At 32.4% G+C, this 27801-nt stretch overlaps 2 protein-coding genes across 5 annotated transcripts in view; both read right to left on the minus strand.

The window, feature by feature from the left end:
• Nucleotides 1-41: 41 nt before the first annotated feature.
• Nucleotides 42-957, minus strand: LOC111715161 (transient receptor potential cation channel subfamily A member 1 homolog; the record flags this gene model as incomplete). The annotated part of the gene is given in 2 exon segments (XM_023490429.1): nt 42-174; nt 722-957. A coding segment is annotated over 1 exon segment (102 nt), but the record flags the coding sequence as incomplete, so codon positions are not given.
• A 3213-nt stretch (nt 958-4170) lies between these two features.
• LOC111715162 (serine/threonine-protein phosphatase 6 regulatory ankyrin repeat subunit B) overlaps nt 4171-27801 on the minus strand; it is a 34126-nt gene continuing 10495 nt past the window's right edge. The window contains exons 6-33 of one of the 4 annotated variants that reach the window (XM_023490430.1): nt 27520-27581; nt 26961-27010; nt 26146-26286; nt 25437-25519; nt 23839-23899; nt 23352-23442; nt 22620-22675; nt 20389-20491; nt 20052-20136; nt 18738-18813; nt 18169-18276; nt 17803-17889; nt 16171-16227; nt 15236-15273; nt 14907-15001; nt 12901-12956; nt 11082-11146; nt 10804-10903; nt 9994-10088; nt 8689-8808; nt 7772-7852; nt 7632-7646; nt 7149-7212; nt 6582-6682; nt 6154-6237; nt 5394-5436; nt 5144-5186; nt 4171-4229 (exon numbers count right to left, since the gene is read on the minus strand). In XM_023490430.1, coding sequence (XP_023346198.1) covers nt 5181-5186; nt 5394-5436; nt 6154-6237; nt 6582-6682; nt 7149-7212; nt 7632-7646; nt 7772-7852; nt 8689-8808; nt 9994-10088; nt 10804-10903; nt 11082-11146; nt 12901-12956; nt 14907-15001; nt 15236-15273; nt 16171-16227; nt 17803-17889; nt 18169-18276; nt 18738-18813; nt 20052-20136; nt 20389-20491; nt 22620-22675; nt 23352-23442; nt 23839-23899; nt 25437-25519; nt 26146-26286; nt 26961-27010; nt 27520-27581 — 2023 coding nt within the window. In that variant the 3' untranslated portion in view covers nt 4171-4229; nt 5144-5180. Of the gene's footprint in view, nt 4230-5143; nt 5187-5268; nt 5312-5393; nt 5437-6153; nt 6238-6581; nt 6683-6958; nt 7043-7148; nt 7213-7631; nt 7647-7771; nt 7853-8688; nt 8809-9993; nt 10089-10803; nt 10904-11081; nt 11147-12900; nt 12957-14906; nt 15002-15235; nt 15274-16170; nt 16228-17802; nt 17890-18168; nt 18277-18737; nt 18814-20051; nt 20137-20388; nt 20492-22619; nt 22676-23351; nt 23443-23838; nt 23900-25436; nt 25520-26145; nt 26287-26960; nt 27011-27519; nt 27582-27801 lie in introns of those variants that run through there. The other 3 variants (XM_023490431.1, XM_023490433.1, XM_023490434.1) reach the window with 3 other exon arrangements.

Consider the following 27801-nt stretch of genomic DNA (forward strand, 5'->3'; position numbering starts at 1 on the left):
TTTTTATCGAAAAATTTGATAAATTTAATATAAAAACCTACATGTTGAGCTAGCAGAAGATTAAACCCAAGTCCGAAGGCTACAAGAAATACTACCAGGATTACACTTAGCTTCAACACTGTTTTCAGGATGTCAAAAAACATAATCACGTAGATTCCAAAATATGGAAGTTGTCTGAAAAATATCATATCTAAATGCAAGGTTATGAGCCTTTAGAGACGGCTGTGTTCTCTGTTTCCTTATATTTATGATTCACTGCCACTTAAATTTTTTTCTTTCCCAATCATAAAATGAGCTACAGTGAAACTCTTAATAACGAATACATCGTAAGAATTTATCAAATGTCGTCTTGACAATTTTTCAATGAGTTTTATACTATATTACGTAAATTTTAGTATTTGCGAAAATAAATAAATAGCCATGAATATGCGGGAACAGCTTTAAAGAGGTCCATATAATCATTTAATTAAAAAATTAAATATCTGCAACATTCCATTATCAGAAAGTGAAGAATACGACATTTGATGAATTCACTGTATTAAAATACTAAATGAAAGGCAAAAGATGTAATTCAATCTTCATAATTTATTAGTTTCAGGTCGACTTTACAGTCTTATCCTTTGTGGGTAACCCTGTACAATAAAATGTTAAGTTAAATTTCTATTTGAAAGAGTAAGACGACATTTATGCCTGAATATAAATAGTATTTAAGTTACATTACCTGATATAACCTAATAAGTTTAACCAGGACAGGGTGAGCAGAAAGGAACCTACAGGCCATTGCCAGCACTGAACAAACCAATAATCATTATTTTGTATTTTGTCTCTTTTTATTTTTTCAAGTGACCTTCATTCATCACATTGGTAAAGTTTGAACCTCTATCTAAGTAACATTAAAAAAGTTATTATAGTTTTTCTGTCGTAAAACGTTCATTGTCTCTGTACCGTATAATCTATATCTTATCTATATACTAGCTAAAGAGCCCGGCGTTGTCCGTGAAAATTTTTTTTTTACAATTTTTGTTTTAATTTTGAAGAGGAAAATTTTTTTTTTTTTACTAGCTGAAGGGCCCGGCGTTGCCCGAGGGAAAAATAATTTGAAAAAAAAGACCCATGAGTGTCAACAGAAAATTTCAGCCCAATTGGTCCAGCCGTTTGGCCGGCTATACGCAACATATATATATATATATATACAAATGTCTTGTTTTATTATGTAGATATGACCAATTTGCCTCAATTTTTATTGGGGATCTCGGGAGAACCTAAGAACCTAACTTTGAGATTCTAAGTTGAGTGGGTCAACTTTTATAGGGAAAAGTAGCTAAAATCGTATTTATTTTAAGACCAAGCGCGGGTAAACGGCTGAAGTAACTATAAACATCACGTGACCACAGAGAAAGTCATGAATGATCAAAATTTCAAATATTTGTCTCCATCAAAATTCGATCTTCATTAAATTTTTGAAAATTTTGAAAATCCACGAATTTTTTTGTGAAAATCCGCGAATTATTTTTGTTTTGTTTTACGATGTACACAAAGAGAACATGTTCACTATTAATTTAGAAGATGGGCGCGAAGCGCCCCATAAGGCTAGTAAGAAATAATAAGAAATGACAAACCGCAGAAAAGATAAACATCTGAATGTTTACAATTGCTCTTTTATTTAAACATAGGCCTTTGTACTTTTATTTCTTTGTACTCTTATCCTTTGTACTTTTATCCTTTGTACTTTTATCCTTTGTACTTTTATCCTTACCCACGTGAATTGCTGAAGTTCAATAAGTACACCAAGTCCAGTAAATATGTAGACTAGTACTCTGAAGGTGATCTGTGTACCTGATAATCCCAATGTATTCCTGTAATTAAAATATCTAATTTCTAAAATGAACATTTCGCAATTTGTATAAATTTTATAAATAGATCCTACTACTGTCCAATGAGAAAAAATTAGAGTAAAAACGTGCCAAATTTTTTTACGGAAAGTGCAAAATCATTCAAACCCTCAAGGACTTTTTATAAAGGTAAGATTTATGCGAAATTACTGGTATGACTTTGTGACCTCGTGAGGAAAGTATGAGGAAAGTAAAATCGCAAATTAGAAACTTTGATCTTCTCTTTAAAAATAGGGGTTTTGATTAAAACATGTAAAATTCAAATCTAATCGGATTGACGTGCAAAGACGTTAATTTCAATTGGTTGGAGAAATTCAATTTTATTTTGAAAGATTTGGCCCCTTCTCAATCTTCACCGTTCACATCAGTTACGAAATAGGTTTTAAAAACAGAATGTTTTTAAAGTAAACTTTATATCTAGAACTTAAAAAAGGAGTTTGACTCAAGAGTTTTAAAAAAGATTATTATATATCATTATATAATAATTATGGGAATTAAGTGACGATTGCTATTAGTCTTTTTTCCGCGTAGCGTTATTAAGTGAACACAATTTTTGTAGTATTCCATTTTAAACAGTTTATAATTAAAACTTCTGAGATGGAATTTAAAGAATTTGAGCTGCGGTTTAAATCGGCCAAAACCCGGTTTAAATTAAGCGGCGGCTTAAATCATAAAACATTTGATACAATTTTAAGTGGAACCAACCATATTTAAGCCGCGGCTTAAATTCAAACCGCCGCTCAAATTCTTAAAATTCGGCCACTGGTCTTGTGAATTCCAAAATATGGTTTACAATATTTAAACCTTAAAAATTGACGGAGATCAGAAGATATCTTATTTCAAAAATAAAAACGAAATCTTTAAAAAGTTTAATATTTCCGTCATATTTTAAAGATACAAAGAAGGCAGATTTTAAAACGATCATACGACGTTCAGTCTTTATTTTCATCCCCTCAATTGTCATTTATTAACCATCGGAAAGTCTTTTAATTCGCATGTTTATTGGGACACTACATTCTGAATCTATAAAAACCTCAGTCTTTTTCAGTTTTTTAAAACCTACTTTAAGCTGATAAAGCTGAAAATTTGTTCCGGTTTGATCAGACTAGCTGTTTCAATTAATTCATAATATTCAAGGATTTATATTTTCTTTGAACCCTCCGGGCACCATCATCAATTCATTATGTATTACTTTTGGGAGAAATGAAAGGAATTTAAGTTTAAATAGAGAATTAAAAGCTTAATAAATATTAAATTTTGTGAAGGTTTTGAAAAACATTTGTTACATAATTTTACAAATTGTACAACCATCGATCAAGATTTAGGAAGTTTACTAAAAAGACAGACGTCATTGATTATTATATTCAAGAATTATTAAAGGGACTGTTAACAACAATACTGCTTACACCTTTATCTGTAAGTAGCTTTAAAATTAATATGATCACTCAATCAATCATTCAATCGATCAATCAAAGTTTTAGGGATGTCCTATAACTACCCAAATATCAAACTCAAGATGTAATTACTAAAGAATGAGCTATGGTCCTACAGCTTGTGTTTAGGCTTTAAAAAAACAAAAAAAACTATTTCCTGAACATTATTTTGTTTTCTTTTAATCAACTTTTAACCCTATTTGCTCGCGTCTTTCTATTGAAAACTCTTGTAATCATAAAAAGGTGAAATCTTAATTGCATTTGCAAGATTATCAATCGTGTCCCTCAGATACATATGTATGCGCAAGATTGGTTCATTTGTATGAGTTGTATAATTCCTAATTCCAACACTTTGAATATTATGTTCATTTTCAAATACCTGAACAATCCCTTTAAATTATCAAACTTACGTGGTTCTTGATCGATTGAAAGTAGAAAACATTTGCCTCTTCTCGTCTGCACTCGGGAAAGTCTGATAATCAATTTATTCGTTTCCCGCATTTGTTATTGAAATACAATAAAGTAGAGAGCTAATGTCGTCTTCTGTTGGAATTCATAAATGAATATTTGGATTTGGTTTAAGGGTTGCATTCAGTCATTGTCTTAGGACGGATAACTTTTATATTTTAATCCCTTTTTCACTCGGCTTCATATGGTATGACGATGATAACAGAGATTTAAAACTGTATAAGGTTTTTATGAAAAATGTTGCCGACTACATTTTTTTTTTTGGGGGGGGGAATTTATTCTTAAATATCAAATAAAGTAAGTTATCAAATTAAATCTGAAATGAGTTAAATAGAATAAAATATTAAGAATGAATAAATATAGATTATCCCTGTGGGTTCAGAGACACTAGAGTGTACCCTGTGATTGAGATCAAGTACAGTAAATACATCAGCAACTAAAAGTACTTTACTCATTACATGTTTACTAATACATTGTACTTAAATGTTAAATAAACAATCACTTAGAAATAAAAGATAACTAAAATGATCCCTCTGTACTATGGCGGGATGTGCGGTATGCAAAGAGAATAGAATATATATTAGAGTGAAAAAAAAGTATAAAACGGCCATTTTGTTGTACTACTGCAGGTCTACTTCATATATTTATGCTATATAACCTTTTGGGCCCTGGAATATCATTTTATAGAAAATCTAAAATTAATATTAAAAGAAAACCAAATTATGAAATAGGCTGGTTTCATAATTGACCAATGATCATTTTACATAGACTCTATGCCTTTCACTTTACAAACGACATGATTTTCTGTTATAACTATAAATCAAATGATGTTTTTTATTCACCTAATTCATTATAAAGTTTATATAACAGTTTTAAAAAATTCGAAATTTAAATGGATAGTCTAGGGAACATACTGTATTAATGTACTCTTGCATATAATTTGTGAACATTTACATGATTTGTACACTTTGAACTCCCTTTCAGGCTGAAAGGGACTGCAAATATTCATACCGAGAGATTCTCTAAATTCCCCTCTAATATATATTCTATTCACTTTGGCGGTATGTTATGCTATTTAACTGTCTCTTGGAAGAATTACTAAAAAAGAACCTCCTCCTCTGAAAAATTCTTATGAGTTATGAGATATCAAATCCAAAACAATTTTTCAATTTTATAACAAGAATAAAATGCGCCAAGTTGAAACGTCCAATTAACGGTTACTTTTAAAGGACCAATTATTAAAGTGACTGTGAGTGTCAAATCATTTTTTTTAATAAAAAGAACTTATTCCACATTCATTCTCAGTTATAACTAATAATTGTAAGTAAGACAATGAGTAGCTTATTATACCTGAAAGTAGAAAACGTATCTGCCAATAGCTTGCCATTTATGTCTACAGATTGAATCATTTTTAACTAAAATATTGTCAGTTATAACTAATAATTGTAAGTAAGACAATGAGTAGCTTATTATGCCTGAAAGTAGAAAACGTATCTGCCAATAGCTTGCCATTTATGTCTAAAGATTGAATCATTTTTAACTAAAATATTGTCAGTTATAACTAATAATTGTAAGTAAGACAATGAGTAGCTTATTATACCTGAAAGTAGAAAACGTATCTGCCAATAGCTTGCCACTTATGTCTACAGATTGAATCATTTTTAACTAAAATATTATCATTACTCTTAAATAAGTATCTTTATTTAACTTAGTTGTAATTTTGAGTGGCTCTCCATTGAAAGAGTGTCATCACAATGACATCAAGTTAAAAAAGCGACAATATCTTCCACAAACAGATTGTCCCTCGAAACATGACAGTAAAAACGAATTAAATGCCGTCTTTGATCTTTAAAATAATTTAAAGCATTTTTCTGTCCACATAGTTGTATATGTAAGATGTTAGCAACAATAATAAAAAATACCTTCTAGCTAGTACAATTTGTGTGGTCTGACTTTTTGTACTTTCAATATTATCGGAGATATTACAAATTTCAATCATAAAAGACGACATGTATAGGGTATTGTTGTGAATCCAACATACACTTCTTTAACTGGTGGGAGTTTAGAATTACAAGAACAGTCCCTTTAAAGATTATTTAATTCTATGCTTTATGTACCAAACGTAATTTTTTAAAAAAATATACATAACACTTATCCTTAATGGGGCCCCTGTGGGTTTATAACGTTAAAAATACACATTTTAAAAAAAAAATTATTTTCTTTAAGAAAATAGATGACATTTTTCGTAGTTGTATAGGGGGGGGGGGGGTTAATGTTTAAAATTCAGAAAAAGAAGAAGGAACTATGAAGTTAATTAACAATTTTGCACGTAGTTGAGAAATGCTAGTTAAAATATATTCCTAACAAGTGCAACACAGAGCGGATGTTTGAGAAGATATTTCTCCTTCTGTTCTCCCATTATCATCAGAGGGTGGTTCTTCTTCCTAAAAAGATTATAAATATTAAACGGTGAGACCCTTTTTAAAACTGTAGAATATGAAGTCGGCTGTAAGACTCAAGTTATGCATTTGAATATTCCCAAAGACTTTGCTAATTTCTCTGACTATTGTGTACGCCAGTCTTACAATATTCCAATGAACACGAAATGCGGCTAAATTGTGTACTTTACACAGCGGTATTTTTAATTTGTATTTGCTTTATAACAACATTAAATACACATAAGTTTCATATTCCAAAGTTTTACGGTTCTTAATTTCTATCTTAATTTAAAATGTAAACGCTTAAAGCTGATAAAAACGTGTTTTTTTCTTCATATTTTATGTATTACCTGACATCTCCATTGACATTGTATGGTTTAGTGAAGGGAAGAACATTATTATCTTCGTCCCAATCACAGTATTCAAACCTTATCCTCTCTCCAGTACCCACCTAAAGATATATTAAACCTTATTCTCTCTCCAGTACCCACCTAGAGATATATTAAACCTTATTCTCTCTCCCGTACCCACCTAGAGATATATTAAACCTTATCCTCTCTCCAGTACCCACCTAAAGATATTATAAACCTTATCCTCTCTCCAGTACCCACCTAGAGATATATTAAACCTTATCCTCTCTCCAGTACCCACCTAGAGGTATATTAAACCTTATCCTCTCTCCAGTACCCACCTAGAGGTATATTAAACCTTATTCTCTCTCCAGTACCCACTTAGAGATATATTAAACCTTATCCTCTATCCAGTACCCACCTAGAGATATATTAAACCTTATCCTCTCTCCAGTACCCACCTAGAGATATATTAAACCTTATCCTCTCTCCAGTACCCACCCATCAGGTTGAAAAGATATAGGGTTTAGAAAATTTAATTTTAAGTCGAGTAATCAATTATTTTACCTCTTGAAGATTAAAGATGTCTTCCAGGAACTCAAAATCCAACTCCACAACCCGATCAAACTTCCTAGGTATTCATTACTTTAACTAAAACTTTAACAGTTTCTAGAATCAGTTTTACAAGGAGGTTCTTTTGATTCCCATCCAGGTATCAACTCCCATCTTAAGACATATTTTAACAGTAAAATATTTTTATTAAAAACGAAGAAAGCTTAACATAATGACGATTAACCCGAAAGGAGACCTTGGTACGACTTTTTTTCCTCTTGATTTCTCTAACTTTCATTTTACACCCAAGAGGGATAAACACAAACTTGCTTGGTTGTACATATATATATATATATTAATTATCTATTATGGGGTTCCCACTAAATCTAAATAAACCTAAATGTTAATTTTAAATTATCAATTTAAACTTAAATTTAATGTAATTTTCCCTGTACATTGTACAGTGTACAACATTACTAACGAAATTAAAGCTCTTACCTCAACCGGCGGCGGCTTTAAAAGTAATTGCTACAATTATGAGGGTAATTTACGAATACCATGATAATACAAAATTAGATTTTTCTAGAAATTTTCAATTAAAAATCTTAATAATGTAAAATGTTGTGTATAATGTTTACCTGCCGTAACTACCTTTTCTGTTTATTTTTTTAACAGATAAACATTTATCAAAAACCAGTTCTGCCAGATCAGGAAATGTTCTGCACACCGGTCAAAACCAGAATTTACCAAATTCAAGATAATAATGGACAAGAAGAGTTCAAAGAGGGACAGGAAGAGTACAACAAGGGACAGGAAGAGTTCAAAGAGGGACAGGAAGAGTACAACAAGGGACAGGAAGAGTACATAGAGGATCAGGAAGAGTACACAGAAGGACAGGAAAGTACAAAGAGGGCCAAGAAGAGTACAAATCGGGACAGGAAGAGTACAAAGATAAATACCAACTATTAAACAAAAGAGGTCAAGGTTACAAAAAAGATATTTCGAAATAAAAAAGTGCATAACGTTATTTTATAAAAAAAATTATCTAACTTAATCTTGAGATTGTTGAGTGATGAGACTGGTCAAATATATTTGAATTTGCAAATACTAATAATGAGAGATTTGAAGTTATCAAAAATAAATTCAATGTGATTCAACGCTCCCCCCCCCATTAATAAATATTCAAATACAAATAATAAAAACGATGATTTTTTTTCGAAAAATATAAGATTAAATCATAAAACGCTGAGGGAAAAAATATTAAAAATAATTTAAAAAGCGAGTGCGCTTTAATAGAATTTCTACTTATATTCGACACTATTGTAAAGAAAACTTTTCACACAGAACAGACTTCTCACGAAACTAACTGGTCTTAAGATGGACAGGATGTTAAAAATATTGTGTAGTAAATAGTTTTAATCTGACATTTATACATTCATTATTGAATTATTTATGAAAAATCGAACCAATTTGTTAATGAAGCCTTGAGTGCCCACCATTTTTAGAATGAAAAACGATTAAATCTTTTATAAAATCGTGCTCGGTGGTTTTGTTCCTAATCAGCATTCGTAGAGGTGTATTTGGTACTGGAGTTCCTCTAGAATCCTTTGCAGTAGAGGTGGATCTTAAAGATAGTCTCCAAACATCACTTGTCAATATAGTCTCTGCTACTGATCTAAACAGTATGGAGGTATACAGTGGTCATCAATACAGTGTCGGTAAATTGTGATGTGATTCAATTTCAGAGCTCGATAATTCATCAGTAGATAGATACCGACCAATCTTTATTCAATACCGGATATTGCATTTAAATATATCTTAGTCTCTGTATTATCACGGTGGACTAAGCCAGTGGGGTCGGTCATAATAGGCCTAGGATTAGGCCGGGTACTGTAAAAAGTCTGAACGCGCCATGGGAGTTGTCTGCATAGTTAGTCCTCCGACGGGACTATGCCAAGAAAATTGACCCCTGTCATATGTTTGTCTGGTTAGGGCGACGTATTGTACAGAATATGGTCAGTACACGCTGTTATCTGGCAGGCCGGTACAAACTGGGCAGGTCCTGTTCGAATTCAAATTTACTACGGCCCAGAGTTACATATATATCACCCTTTTAGAAAACGATTTTATATTGATTTACAGGGTTTCCCACAATGGACGACCTAAAGCTCTTCACATAAAGCGCCCTGGAGGTTAAATTTAGGTTAATGCCATGGATACAGTCTTTTAATAACTACATATTAAATGGCATGGCAAAAAAACCGTAAATCTAAGAAAAAAGACTGAATAGTTTTTGTACAATCGTTTCTGAAGTCTCAACCTTTGTGGATAACCCTGTATATGCTGACCTGCAGTAATAATATAATGGATCTTCTGTCTTAAATAAAGAAAAATATCGTCTTTGTAACTAATCTATACAGTACAAACATTAGCTTGTGTAGTTGTTGATCATTACAAACAAATTACCCGGTTCTATCCATCTATCTCAAAACAATACGCGGATATTTACTTCAAATATTGAAAAACAATTCTGATGAATTCAATTTATCCAGCTTTTGATTCCTTGGAACTCTTTAAATGAATTGTCATCAACACTAATTTTAAGTAATGTTGCATTGAAAAAGCAAAAGGCTCTATGTTTTCCCATCAATGAATAATGATGCAGTAGCGGAATTTTTTGCTTGGTTTTGTTGTAAAAAAGAACAAGAAATCAATGATAGGAATAGCTAAAGGATTTTTACGGCATAACAACATTTTATAAGGAATCCAGGACAAAATTACCTATCATTTTCTTTGGGTCGCAAAGATATAGGAATTATAAATTCAGAGTTTGTGGCAAAACTCAATTCCTTTAACTTACTTTTTGCCATGTATAATGGCAATTTCTAGAGCATTCTCTCCGTCTAGGTTGGTTAGTGTAACATCAGCTCCATTCATCAGAAGCAGTTCAACTACCTGGACAAAAATAAATACTAAATAACATCAGATTAACGCCACATTTTCTACGTTTTTTTGTGTGAATTTCACTCCCCCCCCTCGACATTAAGGATATTAACAAAATGTATTTTCAAATTTATAGAAATAAAGTTACAAATAATTCACAGTAACATGGCTTTCGTTTATTGGTGCTTTCAGCAATTATATCTGCAGTATATAAATTCAGAAAAATCAGAATACGTTAATTTACAATGTTGCGATAGCTCAGAGAACAAAAGTAAGTATAAAACCGTGAAGTGAAAAAAGTTTTTGTTCTCTCGTATATATTGTAAAATTTGTTATTTTTAATACTTTTGTCTAATAATGTTTAGAGCATATTACGTCATATCACGTTACAAAATCCAAAGCCAAATAAATAATGAAAAGAAATGAAAAGAATATTTAGGATTAAAATAATTTCTCTTAGATATCCCGTGGCTGGAACCTATCCAGGGATTACTTTAAATTAGAGTTTAATCCTTTATCCGTTGCCACAATGCATATCAAATTTCTAGATAACGTCTTGTAGATTAGCGCTATCTAACACACACGTTTTGACCTCAGAGTTGGGAACTTTAGAATGGGATACCTGTAATCCCGACTTCTTAATCCGAATATCCAATGTAGACACTTTTTGTCCTTTTACTTTTTGCCTATATTCTGGGGACCCCTGTATGATATTAAAATGTCTAACATTACTATGACCGAACTGTGCAGCCAGATGAAGAGGAGTTGTCATCTTCTTGTCCATTGGATCAACAGGACTATTGTACTCTAACAGTATCTCAGCACATCTTAAATATTAAATAAAACGTATTAAAAATACTTCTAAATTATAAATTATGAACTGTGAAAAAAGAATAAAATAAAAATGGCCTTTGTATAAAAAGAATAAATTATTGGTCCAGCTTTAGTTTTTTTATATAGTTTAAGAATTGTAAAATTGTGAACTATCTGTTTAAATATAAAAACCTGAAAGCTCCAGCAGCTGCTGCACAATCTAGAGGAGTCCAACCTTTATTATTTCTGTCCTGCACCTATAAAACGTATACAATTGTTAAACTGCCAATATTATTTCTGTCCTGAACCTATACAACGTATACAATTGTTAAACTTCCAATATAATTTCTGTCCTGCACCTATACAACGTATACTATTGTTAAAGAGACTGTCAAAATTATTTCTGTCCTGCACCTATACAACGTATACAATTGTTAAATAGACTGTCAATATAATTTCGAGTGACACTGCAAACCAAAATACGCAGCAAAAATATAACAGAATTTTGCCAATAACTTCTTTTACCGCCTTTTGACCAACATTACCGACTTATGATTCCCTCAACAGAGAGAGGTCAAGTTACTTTAAATAACCACCCGCTTTGCGAAGTTTTCGGAAAAAAATTTGTGCATTTTCATCACAAAAGACGATAAAGTTGAATAAAACTATTTTTTCGGATAATTAAAACTGTTACTTAACCACGGGTTGCCTCGACCAATTTTGTCTGAACAACAGTTGTAAATTATTATTAAATGAAACCTGGAACAAGCAAATTGAAGTTATGAAATGTGCCCGTCCAAGGCTACAAAACAAATATTAGTTAAAAAAAAATATGTATGTTGCAGTTCTGACCAAACATCTAGTAGTTACTTTTTAAGGAATTTATAGGATCCATCAGGGTTCAGGTATAGATTTAAATTTCGTTGATGGTGATGGACCAAACCTCTGTAGAGTTTAGAGTAATAAAAGTAGATGTTAGTTCCATATTTATTGACCATCGTTGTTGGTGAGATATACCTAAACCAAAGTCGTTGCAACACTTCAAATCCGACGCGGTCTTAAAATCTGATGAATAACTTTCAAAGTTGTCTAAATATCTGTGGTGACCCTTCTTTGAAAAAGTCAAATGCCCGAGTCACAGTGGCACCCTTTGAACCTATCTAAGTAAAATTGAAAAAGATTGTTTTCTACTTCAAAAATAATTCTGTCTATTACTTTTCTTGTCTCTGCTACATAAGTCAATTTGAATGGAAATTTATGGAACGGAAAAAAATGCATTATATAATATTTTACCCAACAGATAAACTTCAACAGATAAACTTCAACAGATGAACTTCAACAGATGAACTTCAACAAATAAACTTCAACAGATAAACTTCAACAGATAAACTTCAATAGAAAAACTTTAACAGATGAACTTCAACAAATAAACTTCAACAGATAAACTTCAACAGATAAACTTCAACAGATAAAAAAGTGTGAAAAGACAAACTATTGGGATTGACTAGAAAATTAGCTGAAGTGCTGAATATCGGCATAAAACCTTTTTCCTGTGGCAAAATGGTTAAACTGAGAAATATATCACCAATTTATTTCTATTTTACCCAGGGAGGGAGTTAAATGTGACATTTTTAAATTTTTGTTACAACTTTTTAATTGTTTTAATTGTTTGGCCAGCAATTTATAACATACATACAAACATACAATTTTAACGCTATGCTTGATATACGGTTTAACCCAGAACTTCGGAGATTCGAAAGAATATATAAAATGTCGTCTTGACAATTTTTCAATGGGTTTTATATTATACCTAAATCTTAGTAATTGTAAAAATAAAAAATAGCTATGTAATATTTGAGAACAGTTTTAAAGGGCTCCATTTATAATCATTCAATTAAAAAACTAAATATCTGCAGTTAGTTAATTATCAGTATAGATTAGAAGACGACATTTTATAAATTCTCTTGATTTCTCCGAAGTTCTGAGTCAAACTGTATAAGAATTGATCTACCTTGGCATTATTTTCCAGAAGGATTTTCAGACAGTCTGCTCTCTGATACTTGGAGGCTAAACATTTAGGCAATCTTTTTTTCAGTGAATTCTAACTTTTTAACCTATTTATACCCCTTGAAGGGACTGTGAGCGTAACTTTTAACTGTTTATTTTAATTTGCGGATTCTCTTTGAAATTTACTTGCACATGCCTTGTTAAAAAGAAGAATTGGAGTATAACTTAAATAAATAAATAAATAGAGTTTATTATGATAAAAATCCGAGGATGAACATTCATATAAAATAAGATTATACATTTTAAATTAGTCATATTGGTATAAGCATATATATGTTCATCAATCATTATTCAGTAATCTCTGGGTATATGGTATAGATGATCTCCTTAGCCTCTCCGTCCTGGCTTGAACAACTGTGAACAGATTCTGTTCTCTAAGGTTATGGTTGTGGAGAGGAATATTTCTCTGAAACAGGGATCTGTGGTTTGAGCTTCACAGACATTTTTTCCCAAACGATAGACAGTTTTTCTTGACGAACTTCTAGTGTTTCAAGGTTAGACACTTCAAGTGCAGACTCATATCCTTTATATTCTTGACCAAGTATTACTCTATTTTCTGCACTCGTTCTAGTGCGCAGGTCTGGTTGACCGTCAGTTTGGAGTGCCAGACCACACAGGCATATTCCAGTAGGCAGCGTATAAACGATATAAAGGTTTTGAGTAGATCCTGAGTGGACATACCAACATATTTTAATTTGCACAGCAAGGATATTCGAGAATATGCCTTTTCGCACAGCTCTGAAGTATTTAATACCCAATCTAAATCTTCACTTATCCATACACCTAGAAGTTTGGTTGCTGACACCCTTTCCAAAATATTACTATCTAGGTTCAGCCTCGTACAGAGTGAACCATATCTCCGGGTAAATATCATGTAGTTGCATTTAGCAGAGTTAAGCATCATTTTATTGATCCTTGTCCATCCAGAGATGGTATTAATATGATTCTGCGTGAGTAGATTACATTGATGAATATAAAGTTGGTCGGTTCCTATATCCGATGGTACTGCAGGGGCTTACAGTTGTAGGATGAGAGATTTCCAGAACAGGGAGAGAGAGATAAGAGTTCTAAGATTGTCAGATCATCCACATATTGAAATCTTAAGTCTGGTTGCACACAATTAGCATTATCATTGCACTGGACCAGGTATTCAAGGACTCCCATCAGGGTTCCTTGGCAACCTCCTCCAGGCATGTGGTAGGTAGAAGAAGTAGTTCCATTGAACTTCACCATTATATATCGGTCCTGGAGATAACTAGCAAGTAGCTGATTAATAGAGGCCCGAACACCAATAGTGGAAAATTTTTGAATTGCAATGTTAGGACATTGTCTATCAAATGCTGCTGACCAATCTAACATATAGTGGAAATTAAAGCAGGTTAGGATTGATTGTTATCCAGATGAGTAATTATCTTGTCCAACATCTTGACTAACATATGGTCTGTCCCAGTACCTTTCTAATTACTAAATTGCACTAGGTCTAAATCTGCTTGAATGTCTTCTAAAATCCAGGTTTTTAAAAATCTTTCAAATAGTTCACTGTAGTCACTGGTGAAGGGTGTTTTCCTTAGATAACTTCGGGGTTTTTAGTTTTTGGCACTTGTAGAAATAAACACTTTTCGGGCCAAAAATTAAAAAAGTAAATATATTCCACATTAATGATTCAATTAAAGTTTCAAAGGTACCGTTGTAAATCGGGCATTGCCATCTTTGCATGAAGGTTCACTTAAAATTACGTTTACAGTCCCTTTAATGTAAACTTTTCGTATTTCCTATCTTATCCTTTTTGTAGTGTAATTTATTTTAAATACCTCCTGTTTGGCGGAATTTGAATAGGATATCAAATCTGATTATATTATTATCTTATCATATTATTTATTATTATATTGTTATATCGTTATAAGATCATATTCATAAAGATTAAATTAATATATAAAAGTTTAGAATTACCAATATGGAGCGGAGTTTGTTCATCCTCGTCTTTATCAAAAATAGCATTTTTATCTTTCTCGAGAATAACACGAATAACTTCGGCATGACCAGACCTAAAACATATAAAATCAGGGTTTAACAAAGTAATAATAATTGGAAAAGTATAAAATTCTGTTAGTTTCCTTTCTTGTCTATGCTACATAAATCCGCGGATTTCAATTATAACATAAAACCCACAATTTAAAATTATAAATTTTCACGGAGAAAAACAAGGATATGTTCATGATTTTTTTCCCTCAGATAGAAATATCGCCTACAGTCCCTTTAATATATACAAGTTTACGAACCTGGCCGCCAAGTGGCAGGGGGTCTGCTCGTCTTCATTCTAGAAAATAGTATTGGGTCTAAGGAGTATTAAAGGGAGTGACTGGCAAGGTATGTTAGTTGAACTGAGAATGTAGTATTGTGGAGATTTCTTGTAGGATTCATTTGATACATACGCAACGTTTAATTATGTATAGTTACTGAGTATAAGCGCAAATCGGGTTTTTTTAAACATTTAAACTGAGAAAATATAACGATGCACAATATTGCAATACGAGGCGATTTACACTATCTTTTGTAATAATGGACATTAGCAATATGATTTGATATTTGGTTAAGTCTAAATGTGTTTAACTGGATCTTACTGTGACGTATTTGGACAGCTCTAGACGAGCATTGTATTTCTACATTATCTGTTGAATTCATAACAATACAACTAATTCAGTGGTCGGCGCTCATATCAATACAGCGAAGATGACTTTTCTTTTGAGGTTTTGATCTCTAACAATTTTTTTTTCAAATTTCAAAAATTCAGGTGAATATCTGTTAATTTGCAACTTCTCATTGCTTTCATTTTTCTTTATATCCAAGCTGTTTCAAACATAATTGACGTGAGAGACGTCTTTATTGTATTGCTATATACGTAGACGACTGTACGTCAGAGTCTATAGTCTCCTAGAAGTATCACACTTTGATTGGGTCTAATTGGACCATGAAAATATAAAAAAATGAATACTTTCGTTCCCAGAAAAATGTAATGGGAACTCACGAGGCATATTTAGACACATGATATGAAGAATATGATGGTGGTAAGTAAAAAAGATGAATAAAATTAATGTTTAAACGAGCTCCACTTAAAAATTTCCCGTTTAGAATATTGATTTTCAGTGCAGCATGATAATAAAAAATGAAAAATTATACATAATCAATTAAAAAAACAAAAAACATTATAATTCACCTTATTATCGACATCTCCTCCAATCTCAAGAAGTATTTTTACACAATCAACGTTTCCCTGAAAGATGAGGGATTTACACATATTAGATGTTTAGACGTTTAAAGGTTTAGATGTTTAGACGTATAAAGATTGGAAGGTTTAGATGTTTAGACGTATAAAGATTGTAAGGTTTAGATGTTTAGACGTATAAAGATTGGAAGGTTTAGATGTTTAGACGTATAAAGATTGGAAGGTTTAGATGTTTAGACGTATAATGATTGGAAGGGTTAGATGTTTAGACGTATAAAAATTGGAAGGTTTATATGTTTAGACGTATAAAGATTGGAAGGTTTATATGTTTAGACGTATAAAGATTGGAAGGTTTAGATGTTTAGACGTATAAAGATTGTAAGGTTTAAATGTTTAGACGTATAATGATTGGAAGGTTTAGATGTTTAAGAGGTCATCATTTTAATGTGATTGAATGTCTCGAGAAGTTTAGCTATTTTGGTGTTATCAAGATGTTTAGGCAAATATTTTAGTTATTAGTGCATGCATAGGAACAGGTTGAGAACAATAATGAACTTCCATCATTGGAAATAAGTTATTTAAATACATTTAAAAATCTCGCAGTTTTATGCAAATTTTTTCAGCTGGGGTCGCTTGTTGGAGGTTTTCTTTATTTTAATTATGAAGACAATATTTTGAAAAAATCTGTGAAAAAAAATTTAGAAACAGCAAAGGTAATAGTGATGAGGAAATTAAGGATTCTACGGTTCTATTATGACTTTCATCGATAATTTCTTTTCAGAAAAACAAAGGATGAGACTGTTAAGACGACCAAAAAATTCTTAAATATGACGATCCCAAGGTTAAATTAAGTCCTCTGCTATATGAATTAAGTCTTTTATTGTTTTATTTTTTGATTTAGCAAAGAAAGAAACAAGTTTACAGTTGTAGGGAATCATAAATGTAAGGAAACAGACAGCATAAATTCTGTTTTGTCGTCTCTGAAGTCTCATCCTTTGTTGGTAACCCTGTATGTTCCTAAACAGCAAATAAAAATATAAATAAATTTTTTACATGTTTGGCCATGTTATTAAATAATTGTAAAAAACGTTTCTTCTGCTAGCTGAAACAACTGGTGAAATATTACTTTACGTTCTTATTTAAAAATTGTACACCGTAAAAATGTCTCATTGGTATCAAATGAATGTTCAAGTTTTTCTCTACGATCACTCTGGGCCGTAGTAAATTTGAATTCGAACAGGACCTGCTCAGTTTGTACCGGTCTGCCAGATAACAGCGTGTACTGACCCGATCCTATGGTACAGTGCGTCGCCCTAACCAGACTTGGCATAGTCCTGTCGGAGGGCTAATTTTGACAACTCCCATGGTGCCGGGTGCGTTCAGACTTTTTACAGTACCCGGCCAAATCCTAGGCCTATTTGACCGACCCCAATGGCTTAGTCCACCGCGCGATACTGCACTTTCAGCTTAATATTTTACATAGCCGGTCTCTCCCTTTAAACACTTTTTAATTTTTTTTCAATAAAATGAGACAAAGCTTGGCAATCGGATGATATAGAAATTCGTAAGTGGTTTTTTGAAAGACTATAGTTTGGTTCATGTTTGTAAATTTACTAATATTACCGCATCTGCTGCTATGTGAAGAGGGGTTTCATCAAACTGATTGTTGGCATTCAGAAGGTTTTCACATTCCTCATACGTCGATATTTCCTGAAAATAAACTTATCTACGTTATAAATTGTTTATATCTTTTTTATAAACTATGTTCAGCTAAGTTCCTACAGAAAACTAAATTTTTCAAATATTTTCATCCATGTCTATAAACTAAAAGAGATAGTATAGGTCCAAGAGCCAGACACTTGGCGGTATCTGGATAGATTGATTAGATCTGGCTACTAGATGTACCTTAAGTACTAGGGACTGATTAGTCCTGGCCTCTAGACGTACCTGGAGAACTAAAGATTGATTAGTCTTGGAACCCAGATATACCTGGAGTACTAGAGATTGATTAGTCCTTGCAACTAGATGAAGAATATTTAGATCATCGCTATCTACACTCCGTATATTAGCTCCTCTCTCCTTCAGGGCTCTCACAATCTGGAAAATAAAACGTTATTAAAACAAAAGAATTTTTTTAGGGGGCATTAGTTCCAAAACTAATACTCGGCCCATTTCTAACACTGGTCCAAGTGCTACCTTTAGAGATAATTTTCCCTGATTTTTAAACTTTTGAAAAAAAAGGTATGACTTTAAGGTTATGTTTTGTGCATATTAGGAGTAAAAATCCGATATTACAAGAACAACACTAATGTTTAAATTCTCATATTCTCATATTAGAAATACCAACCAGGATTTTATAATTTCTATTTATAAACTGTTTATTTCTTTTGAAACATATTCATTGTCCATATTTGCAAAATTTACATTTTTTCATACCATGGGGGGGGGGGCTATTCATCTGTTGGGGCCTGAAAACTCTCCAGAAACCAAAGATTTTACTGATCCATGGGGGGGACTGAACCCCCATGCCCCCCCGTATATGGCTCTGATTCCTGTACCTGTACATGTCCTTCTACACCAGCGATCATAATCGGAGAAAGTCGTTGAGAATCCCAGATATTATGGTCTGCATCTCTAGAGAACAATACATTAGGTCGCCTACCACCTCGCCGGTTCAAATTTTGAATCATCGATTCAAAGTTAGAGATGCATGAGATTTAATCAGTGGTTCAAGATCTGAACCAGCGGTAGGAAGTTCAGCGACCTCTCTAATTCATTAAATTCGATCCATGGTAATATTTTATGTTATACTAGCTTAGGAACCCAGCGCTGCCTAGATTTCTCATAGTTACTTCCGCCGTTTACCCGCACTTGGACGATTTTACCGAGAAACTAAATTTTAGATTTAAAAGCCAATCTCCACTCAACTCAACAAGCTAAGAACACTCCCGAGGTTCTTCCGCTTTCTCCAATCAAATTTGAGGCAAATCGGCCAAGAGGTTCCTGAGTTTTGGTCGGACAAGCAAACAGACTGACAGACAAACAGAGATTACAACTTTATATATATAGATATTCATGAAAAAGGATTTCAAGCTGTTAAACAGTATGGATACACATACACATTATAGTTAAGTGATAAGTTATGAGAAGTCGTCAATTAAAAAATCCTCTGTTTAGTTACTTGTAAACTTACAATTCGAAAAAAGCTTCTTAACAATCAAAACTTAAAGAAAAAGCATTCTTCATCGCCTACCACTGTACGTAAATATTAAATTTATTACTTCAGCGCTCCGACGGTTCATTTCCCCCTCGTCGGTTTATTCTAAAACGCTGGATATATTTTTGCTTAGGGGTTAAATCCTTCACTCCTTCAGTTCAATTGTGTTCAATTGTGTTCACTGGGATTATTGAGTTGAGTTGAGTTGAGTTGAGTTGAGTTCTCATATTGACAATAAGAACGAAGAAAAAATTCACATAACTTACATAAGTCGAAAAACATTATTGTTATTATTATTATGCTTTTTAAAACCTAAATTTTGAAGCTGGGTTTGGTCCGCGGAAAAACATGTGAAAAATATACATACTTTGTTACAATGTGAAGTATAATTGCATCGACAGAAGTTACAAGAGCATTTCCGTACAAGACAACTTCCCAAATGTGCATACTTTTTATTTTACAAAATGAATGAGTTTTTATTCTATTTTATAAAAGTTTTAAGAGTTTCTATGACTATATATACTTGTGTTTTTTAATTCTAGAAGACATGGATCGTCAATTATACTAGATTAGTGAAGCATCATCAAGCCAAATTCAGTCATAAACTATCTTCTTGCGATATTTTAAGGAAAAAACCGTTAAAAATTGTGCTTACTGTTCTAAGAGGTATTCTACAATTTCCAGTTTTCCACTTTGTGCTGCAATATATAGAGGAGTTTGCTGCAGACCGTTCGTACAATCTAGAAAACACAAAAACTAAATATATAAAATTCAAAAATGATTTCTTTCATCCATCACATTAATCTTACTGCTGCGTACGCCTTCTTTATAGTCAATATTTAATGAGATTTTGAGAATGCCGCAAACTATTTTATTTTTAGTTTATAAAAAGCTGAAAGACAAAATCCGCAAAGATGTTCTACTACTTTTGTAATTTTTCTAACGTCTAAAATTTCAAATTTATTTTCTCCGAACTGTAGGATCTAACTAACCTATATCAGCTCCATGTTCTACAAGAGTTTGAACCATATCCTTGAGTCCTGTTCTAGCCGCACTATGGAGAGGAACCTCGCCCACATTATTCTTCCAGGATACCTGACAGAGAACATTTAATCAGGATATTCAACCCCCCATCACTTTTTTGGAACCGCTCTAGTACTATTTTAATTTAAAGTGAATGATCAACAATTCTTTCCTAAACTGCCAAGGACATTTCCTATCTTTGTTATTTGTTTTGAAATAACTAGTTCCTATCGGTCCTGGTCCTGGTACGTCTCAAACACATCTCCTTGACTTTTAGTTCGCACACCTTGATATAGGTAATGTTTTAGTAACCATAAACTAATCAGATCTTTGTACATCAAGTTAACAGAAAAAAAATATTCAAAAGATTAAGTTCATTGGATTCTCATGTTTATTAGGACATCTTGTATTTTTTATTTATGTTACTCTGCTGTTCTCCTAATTCTTCAAAACAGAAAATGATTTATAATTTATGATCCAATTTCTAAGAAAACAATAATAAGAAAAAATTATCAATTAGGATTTTAAACTTTAAAAATGCACACAATTGTCTTTTAGCTACATTAAAGCTACCTCTATATATGTACGTCTGTGCGTACACAAAATATATAAAAATCCAACTAGTATAAAACCATATCAATAGCTTGGGAACCCAACTTTGCCGGGAAACTAAAACACTTTCGTAAAAGTCGACCTACGCAACTTAGATTTTTTAAACCAAACTAAGAACCTATAGCTCTACCGAGTTTCCCAAACAAAATTTGTGGCAAATCGTTCTATGGGGTTTCCGAGTAAAGGTAGGCATACAAACAGACAACACAGAGATTACTACTTCTATATATATATATATATATACAACTGGGGTGTCGCGCTAAGCCGATCGGGCCCAAATTTTTTGTGGGACATCATGTGACCACATGGAAGGTTTATGAATGATTGAAATTTTAAATATTTGTCTGCATCAAAATTCGATCTTCATTAAATTTTTGAAAATTTTGAAAATCCACGAAATTTTTTGTGAAAATCCGCGAATTATTTTTGTTTTGTTTTACGATGTACCCAAAGAGAACATGTTCACAATTAATTTAGAAGATGGGCGCGTAGCGCCCTCTAAGGCTAGTTATTTATAAATAGATAGAGCGGTAATCAGAAAACAGTAAATTATTTACGACGTTTTTCTCTAAATATCGCTCTAAATGCTGTAATTTGTGACTAATTTATCTCTTCAAACGTGCCCTAGACATAAATTGGATAAAACAATTACAATTGTTACGAAATCCTTTAAAGTCACGTGCTTTAGAGAGAAGTTCAGTTACATAAAAAAACTGTCTTTTTCAAGGAATACTCAACTCATTAATTTTAATTTTAATTTTTTTATTATTTTTTATTTAACTTCTACATCTTCATCTCACATATTCATATTTCTTACAATTTTTGTGTGATACCATCGAAAATTTAACAATGCTTGGTAAAACGTTATTAATAAATCTGGTAAAAAGAAACACATCTTGATCTTGATTAAAGTCTTGTTCCTGATCTAAGTCTCAATCATAATCTAAGCTCTGACCCTGATGTAGGTCTGGATCCTGATCTAAGTCTTGAAACTGATCTAAGACCTGATTCCTGATCCTGATTTAAGTCTTGATCCTGATCTTAGTCTTAATCCTGATTTGAGTCTTAATTCTGATTTAAGTCCTGATCCTGATCTGAGTCTTGATCCTGATCTAAGTCTTGATTCTGAACTTAGTCTTAATCCTGATTTATGTCTTAATTCTGATATAAGTCCTGATCCTGATATAAGTCCTGATCCTGATATAAGTCTTGATCCTGATCTGAGTCTTGATCCTGATCCAAGCCATGATCGTGATCTAAGTCCTAATCCTCATCTAGGAACCTGATCCTGTTTTTTAAAAGAACTGATTACTTGCCTCATACTCTAATTAACTAATCCTACTGTCGTAGACCTTTGATCACACTTGTATGCGATTCCATTAGCGCCTGATCCAATCAAGGTTCAGTCATGTGTTTGTTTTGTCTATTCTGAACCAATAGAAATTGCATGGCATCTATTTATCTCATAATCCAATTAGAGATGAATCCTTATATCGGGACTAAACAGTAAATGGAAATATTTACTTCTACTGAAACTATTGTGTGATTATAGAGATGTTCTGTTTTATTGGCTAGATAGTATAGATACCTGTGGCTGTAGACCGTGTTCTAGAAGTAATTGTACAAGGTCCAGGCAACCACCGTCTTCACAACAACAATTTTATTCGATTCTTTATATTGACAATTATAAGCGACATTTCAGATCCAAATTTTAAGTGGATTTAGTTATATTTGTGAGCGCGCATTTGAATTATATTATCATAAAAGTACAAAAGTTCCTCACTTAAAAAAAGTTCGTTGCTGCAAGTTAATTCGCATTATTTCTTATTCTTTTGTTATTTTTAATTCTTAATTACTGTCGAAACTATATTTTTGGCGTAGTCTAGTCAGCTCAAAACCTATCAAATAACAAATTATTTTAATCAATACTTTTCCAAAATTAAGAAATTAAAGATTACAGATTACATCAGCAGACCAACAAACGCGGTTTTTATCCCTGAATCAAGAATATATAGTTTAAGGAGAGGGGGGGGGGGGTGATTACAACATCTGTAGGTCTGATTGTAATCTGTATGAAAAGTATAGATCTGATTGTAATCTGTATGAAAAGTGTAGATCTGATTGTAATCTGTATGAAAAGTGTAGATCTGATTGTAATTTGTATGAAAAGTGTAGATCTGATTGTAATTTGTATAAAAATGTGTAGATATGATTGCAATCTGTATAAAAGGTGTAGATCTGATTATAATGTGTATAAAAAATTAGATCTTATTGTAATCTAAAGAAAAAACGTGATTGTAATCTGGATTAAAGGTTGTTCCTACAGCTAGGAGAAGAACACTGTATTGATCCTTGTCCTTACGTTGAGCAAGGACGGAGAACTCATCATGCTCCATGAGAACCTTCATCACCTAACCAGGATATATCTACTCATCAATGCTCATGCACAACCGGTGCGTGTACATTTGAATATCCGAGCTGGGCCAACCTATGCGGTACTAGTTTTGACTGTACCGCCAATTTACAATTACTAAAGCGGCAGACCTGCGTGTGCTCTCAATCTCAATCTTGAACACGATCTTGATCTGGATCCGGATCCAAGTGCAAAATATCAAATATCAACCAAAACATATATAAAAAAACTTAAATCACTAGACATGTTTTTAGATTAGCGGAATTAAATGAAAATTGTTGCATACCATAAAAAACAGCTTTTTATACAGGAATGTATTTTTACTTTCCCCAAAAAAGAGATTGATATTCAAAATTTGAATAACATATACTTAAATAATAGTAGATTATATTCCCTGTATGTTTCCTTCTTGAGCTGCTCTGTGTAAAGCAGTTTTCTTCTCCAGGCAGATCAATCTAGGTTTAGTCAGGTTTATACTTCTCTCATCTCTTTATCTCAGTATCTCTATATCTCATCTGTTTATCTGTTTATCTGTTTATCTCAGTATCTCTATATCTTATCTGGTTATCTGTATATCTGAGTATCTCTATATCTCATCTGTTTATCTTCTTTATCTCATTATCTCTATATCTCATCTATTTATCTGTTTATCTCAGTATCGCTATAACTCTTCTGTTTATCTGTTTATCCACTTTTTTCCCTAGTATCTCTACATCTCTTTTTTTTATTTGTTTGCTTTATCAATTCATTGAAAACATCTTTATCTCTTTTTTATGCTATCGCATTATTTTCTATCATTCTGTGCCCTAGAACTAGAAAGATACAAATCTTGTATCTGCCCTAGAAGTAGAAAGATACAAACCTTATATCTGCCATAGAACTAGTAAGATACAAACCTTATATCTGCCCTAGAACTAGAAAGATACAAACCTTATATCTGCCCCTGAACTAGAAAGATACAAATCTTATATCTGCCATACAACTAGTAAGATACAAACCTTAGATATGCCCTAGAACTAGTAAGATACAAACCTTATATTTGTCCTAGAACTAGTAAGATACAAACCTTATATCTGTCCTAGAACTAGTAAGATACAAATCTTAGATATGCCCTTTAACTAATAAGATACAAACCTTATATCTGCCCTAGAACTAGTAAGATACAAACCTTAGATATGCCCTAGAACTAGTAAGATTCAAACCTTATATCTGTCCTAGAACTAGTAAGATACAAACCTTATATCTGTCCTAGAACTAGTAAGATTCAAACCTTAGATATGCCCTTTAACTAGTAAGATACAAACCTTATATCTGCCCTAGAACTAGTAAGATACAAACCTTATATCTGCCCTAGAACTAGTAAGATATAAACCATATATCTGCCTTAGAACTAGAAAGATACAAACATTATATCCGCCCTAGCACTAGAAAGCCCTAGTATCTAGTAGTAACAAACCTTATATCCGCCCCGACATCTAGTAGTAACAAACCTTATATCTGCCCCCGCATCTAGTAGTAACAAACCTTATATTTGCCCCGGCATATAGTAATAACAAACCTTATATCTGCTCCGGCATCTAAGAGTAACAAACCTTATATCTGCTCCGGCATCTAAGAGTAAAAAACCTTATATCTGCCCCAGTATCTAGTAATAACAAACCATATATCTGCCCCGGCATTTAGGAGTAACAAACCTTACATCTGCCCCAGTATCTAGTAGTAACAAACCTTATATCTTCCCCGGCATCTAAGAGTAACAAGCCTTATATCTGCTCCGGCATCTAGGAGTAACAAACCTTATATCTGCCCCGGCATCTAAGAGTAACAAACCTTATATCTGCTCCGGCATCTAGTATTAACAAACCTTATATCTGCCCCGGCATCTAAGAGTAACAAACCTTATATCTGCTCCGGCATCTAGTATTAACAAACCTTACCGGCATCTAAGAGTAACAAACCTTATATCTGCCCCGGCATCTAAGAGTAACAAACCTTATATCTGCCCCGGCATCTAGGAGTAGTTTCACAACTTCAGCATGACCATATGTTGAAGCAATATGGAGTGCGGTACTTCCCTAACAGGAAAACTATGAATTACAAATTTTCTAAGAAATTTTTAAGTGAAAGTTAATAAACTAAAAGAACATATTTCATAAAAAGAAGAAAAAAATAGATGGACTTCAGTTCTAATATGAAAATTTAAATATTCACTATACTGTATTAAACTTCAATCTGGTCTAGTGTAATTGTACCTTAACGTATATATGCATTCACTTGTACCGGCGAGCCTAGGATAATAATTTGTATAGTCAACCCTCAGCTGATTCCAAAGTGAATAAATACTAAAGTGGAACAGACTAAGGAAACGACGACAGGTTGGGCCATAAGGTTTTATTTGGTTTGGAAATAATTTCATGAAAAGNTATATATATATATACATATTTCTAAATACTTGGGACATAAAATGTCGTCATCCAACTATAAGTTTGGTCCACTTTAGTATTTATTCACTTTGAGCTGATTCACCGGTCAAGTGTAATCATGCTGCTTACAAATTTACTCGTACCAGCCCGTCTAGTGTATTAGGTGATAAGTTGACCCAGGATGTTTTATACTGGTCCTGTGTGGGCCCAGCACTTCAACAAGTAGGATCAATGTGCCCCATCTCCCTCTTTCTTATGCTCCTAGATAAATCCTATACCTGGATATCTCTCTGGTTGAGAAGCTGGTTTGCCCCTAGAGAACTAACTAGAAATTTGACCACAGATATGTTTCCTCGCATAGCAGCATGATGCAGACCCGTCATATTATACGCATCTTTTGCGTCTACATTTGCTCCACACTGCAATCAAATAATGCTTATAAATATTAAAACTTTCAATAATATCTGTTTGCATAAAAAGTTTTATAAAAAAATGTGTAGCCTTATATTTGAAATGTTAATATTTTCTCAAAATAATTAATATTACAAGTGAATTGAAAGTTGGGAGGGGGAGTAGGACAATAGCTAATTAAAGGGACTGCTATTGTAAGTAAAATAGCTAATTAAAGGGACTGTTTTTGTAAGTAAAATAGCTAATTAAAGGGACTGTTATTGTAAGTAAAATAGCTAATTAAAGGGACTGTTATTGTAAGTAAAATAGCAAATTAAAGGGACTGTTATTGTAAGTAAAATAGCTAATTAAAGGGACTGCTATTGTAAGTAAAATAGCTAATTAAAGGGACTGTTAATATAATTGTAAGTGTCCTTTAATTTGAAGACTTGTAAGCACGATAAGCAACGTTCACCTTTAAACCCTTCATGAGCAAAAAAAAATTGAGTAATTCTTGTTTTTTTCTATCAAAAAATAAACAATTTTTTGGTTCTTTGTAAGAAGTGACTTGCTAATTGTCATAGAACATTTAATAGATTTCCATAGAAGCATGCATGATGTAATTCCTTAAAATAAGGATCACTTTTAATGCTTAAAAAGTACTGCTTAATGATTAGGGCTAATTTTATTTAATAAGCTTGACCTGTAAAAGTTTTTTTAAAACTCGTATTCCCAAATAATCTTCTTCAAGCTCTGGAAAAATTGCAAAATATTTAGTTTTGATCAGATACAACAATTACGTAATATCGACAAATTTCTCATATGAATAATAAAGAAAAAAAATTAAATGTCAAATACTATATTGACAGAACTAAACATAGAAATTCTCTATTTGCTTTATTTGTATTTGTATTTGTATTTGTATTTGTATTTGTATTTGTATTTGTATTTGTATTTGTATTTGTATTTGTATTTGTATTTGTATTTGTATTTGTGTTTGTGTTTGTGTTTGTGTTTGTATTTGTATTTGTATTTGCTTTTGTATTTGTATTTGTATTTGCATTTGTATTTGTATTTACATTAGTTTTTGTTTTTGTATTTGTATTTGTATTTGCTCATTTTTTTTCTCAAAAAAATACATACAAAAGTAGGGTTACTCTAATTAGACGCAAATTTTTTTAAAGAACAAAGATCGACCTTCAAAGTCGTCTTTGGACTTTCATGTTTGGTGGGAAACCCTGTAGCTCTATATTAGTTAATACCTGTCTCTTCATCAATTCTACTTCGTCTTCTGGTATTCCCATGCTCTTCATGTCTTCCATACCTAGTAGATAAAGTTAGAGATATTACAGTTATAAATCCTAGTGGATACAGTTAGAGATATTACTGTTATAAATCCTAGTGGATACATTTAGAGATATTACATTTATATATCCTAGTGGATACAGTTAGAGATATTACATTTATATATACTAGTGTTTACAGATATATTGCTTTTATAAATCCTAGTGGTGCACCTATAATATAAACCAGATACCTGCACC

Source organism: Eurytemora carolleeae, unplaced genomic scaffold (assembly GCF_000591075.1).
Source record: "Eurytemora carolleeae unplaced genomic scaffold, Eaff_2.0 scaffold1705, whole genome shotgun sequence".
In the NCBI taxonomy this organism is placed as follows: domain Eukaryota; kingdom Metazoa; phylum Arthropoda; class Copepoda; order Calanoida; family Temoridae; genus Eurytemora; species Eurytemora carolleeae.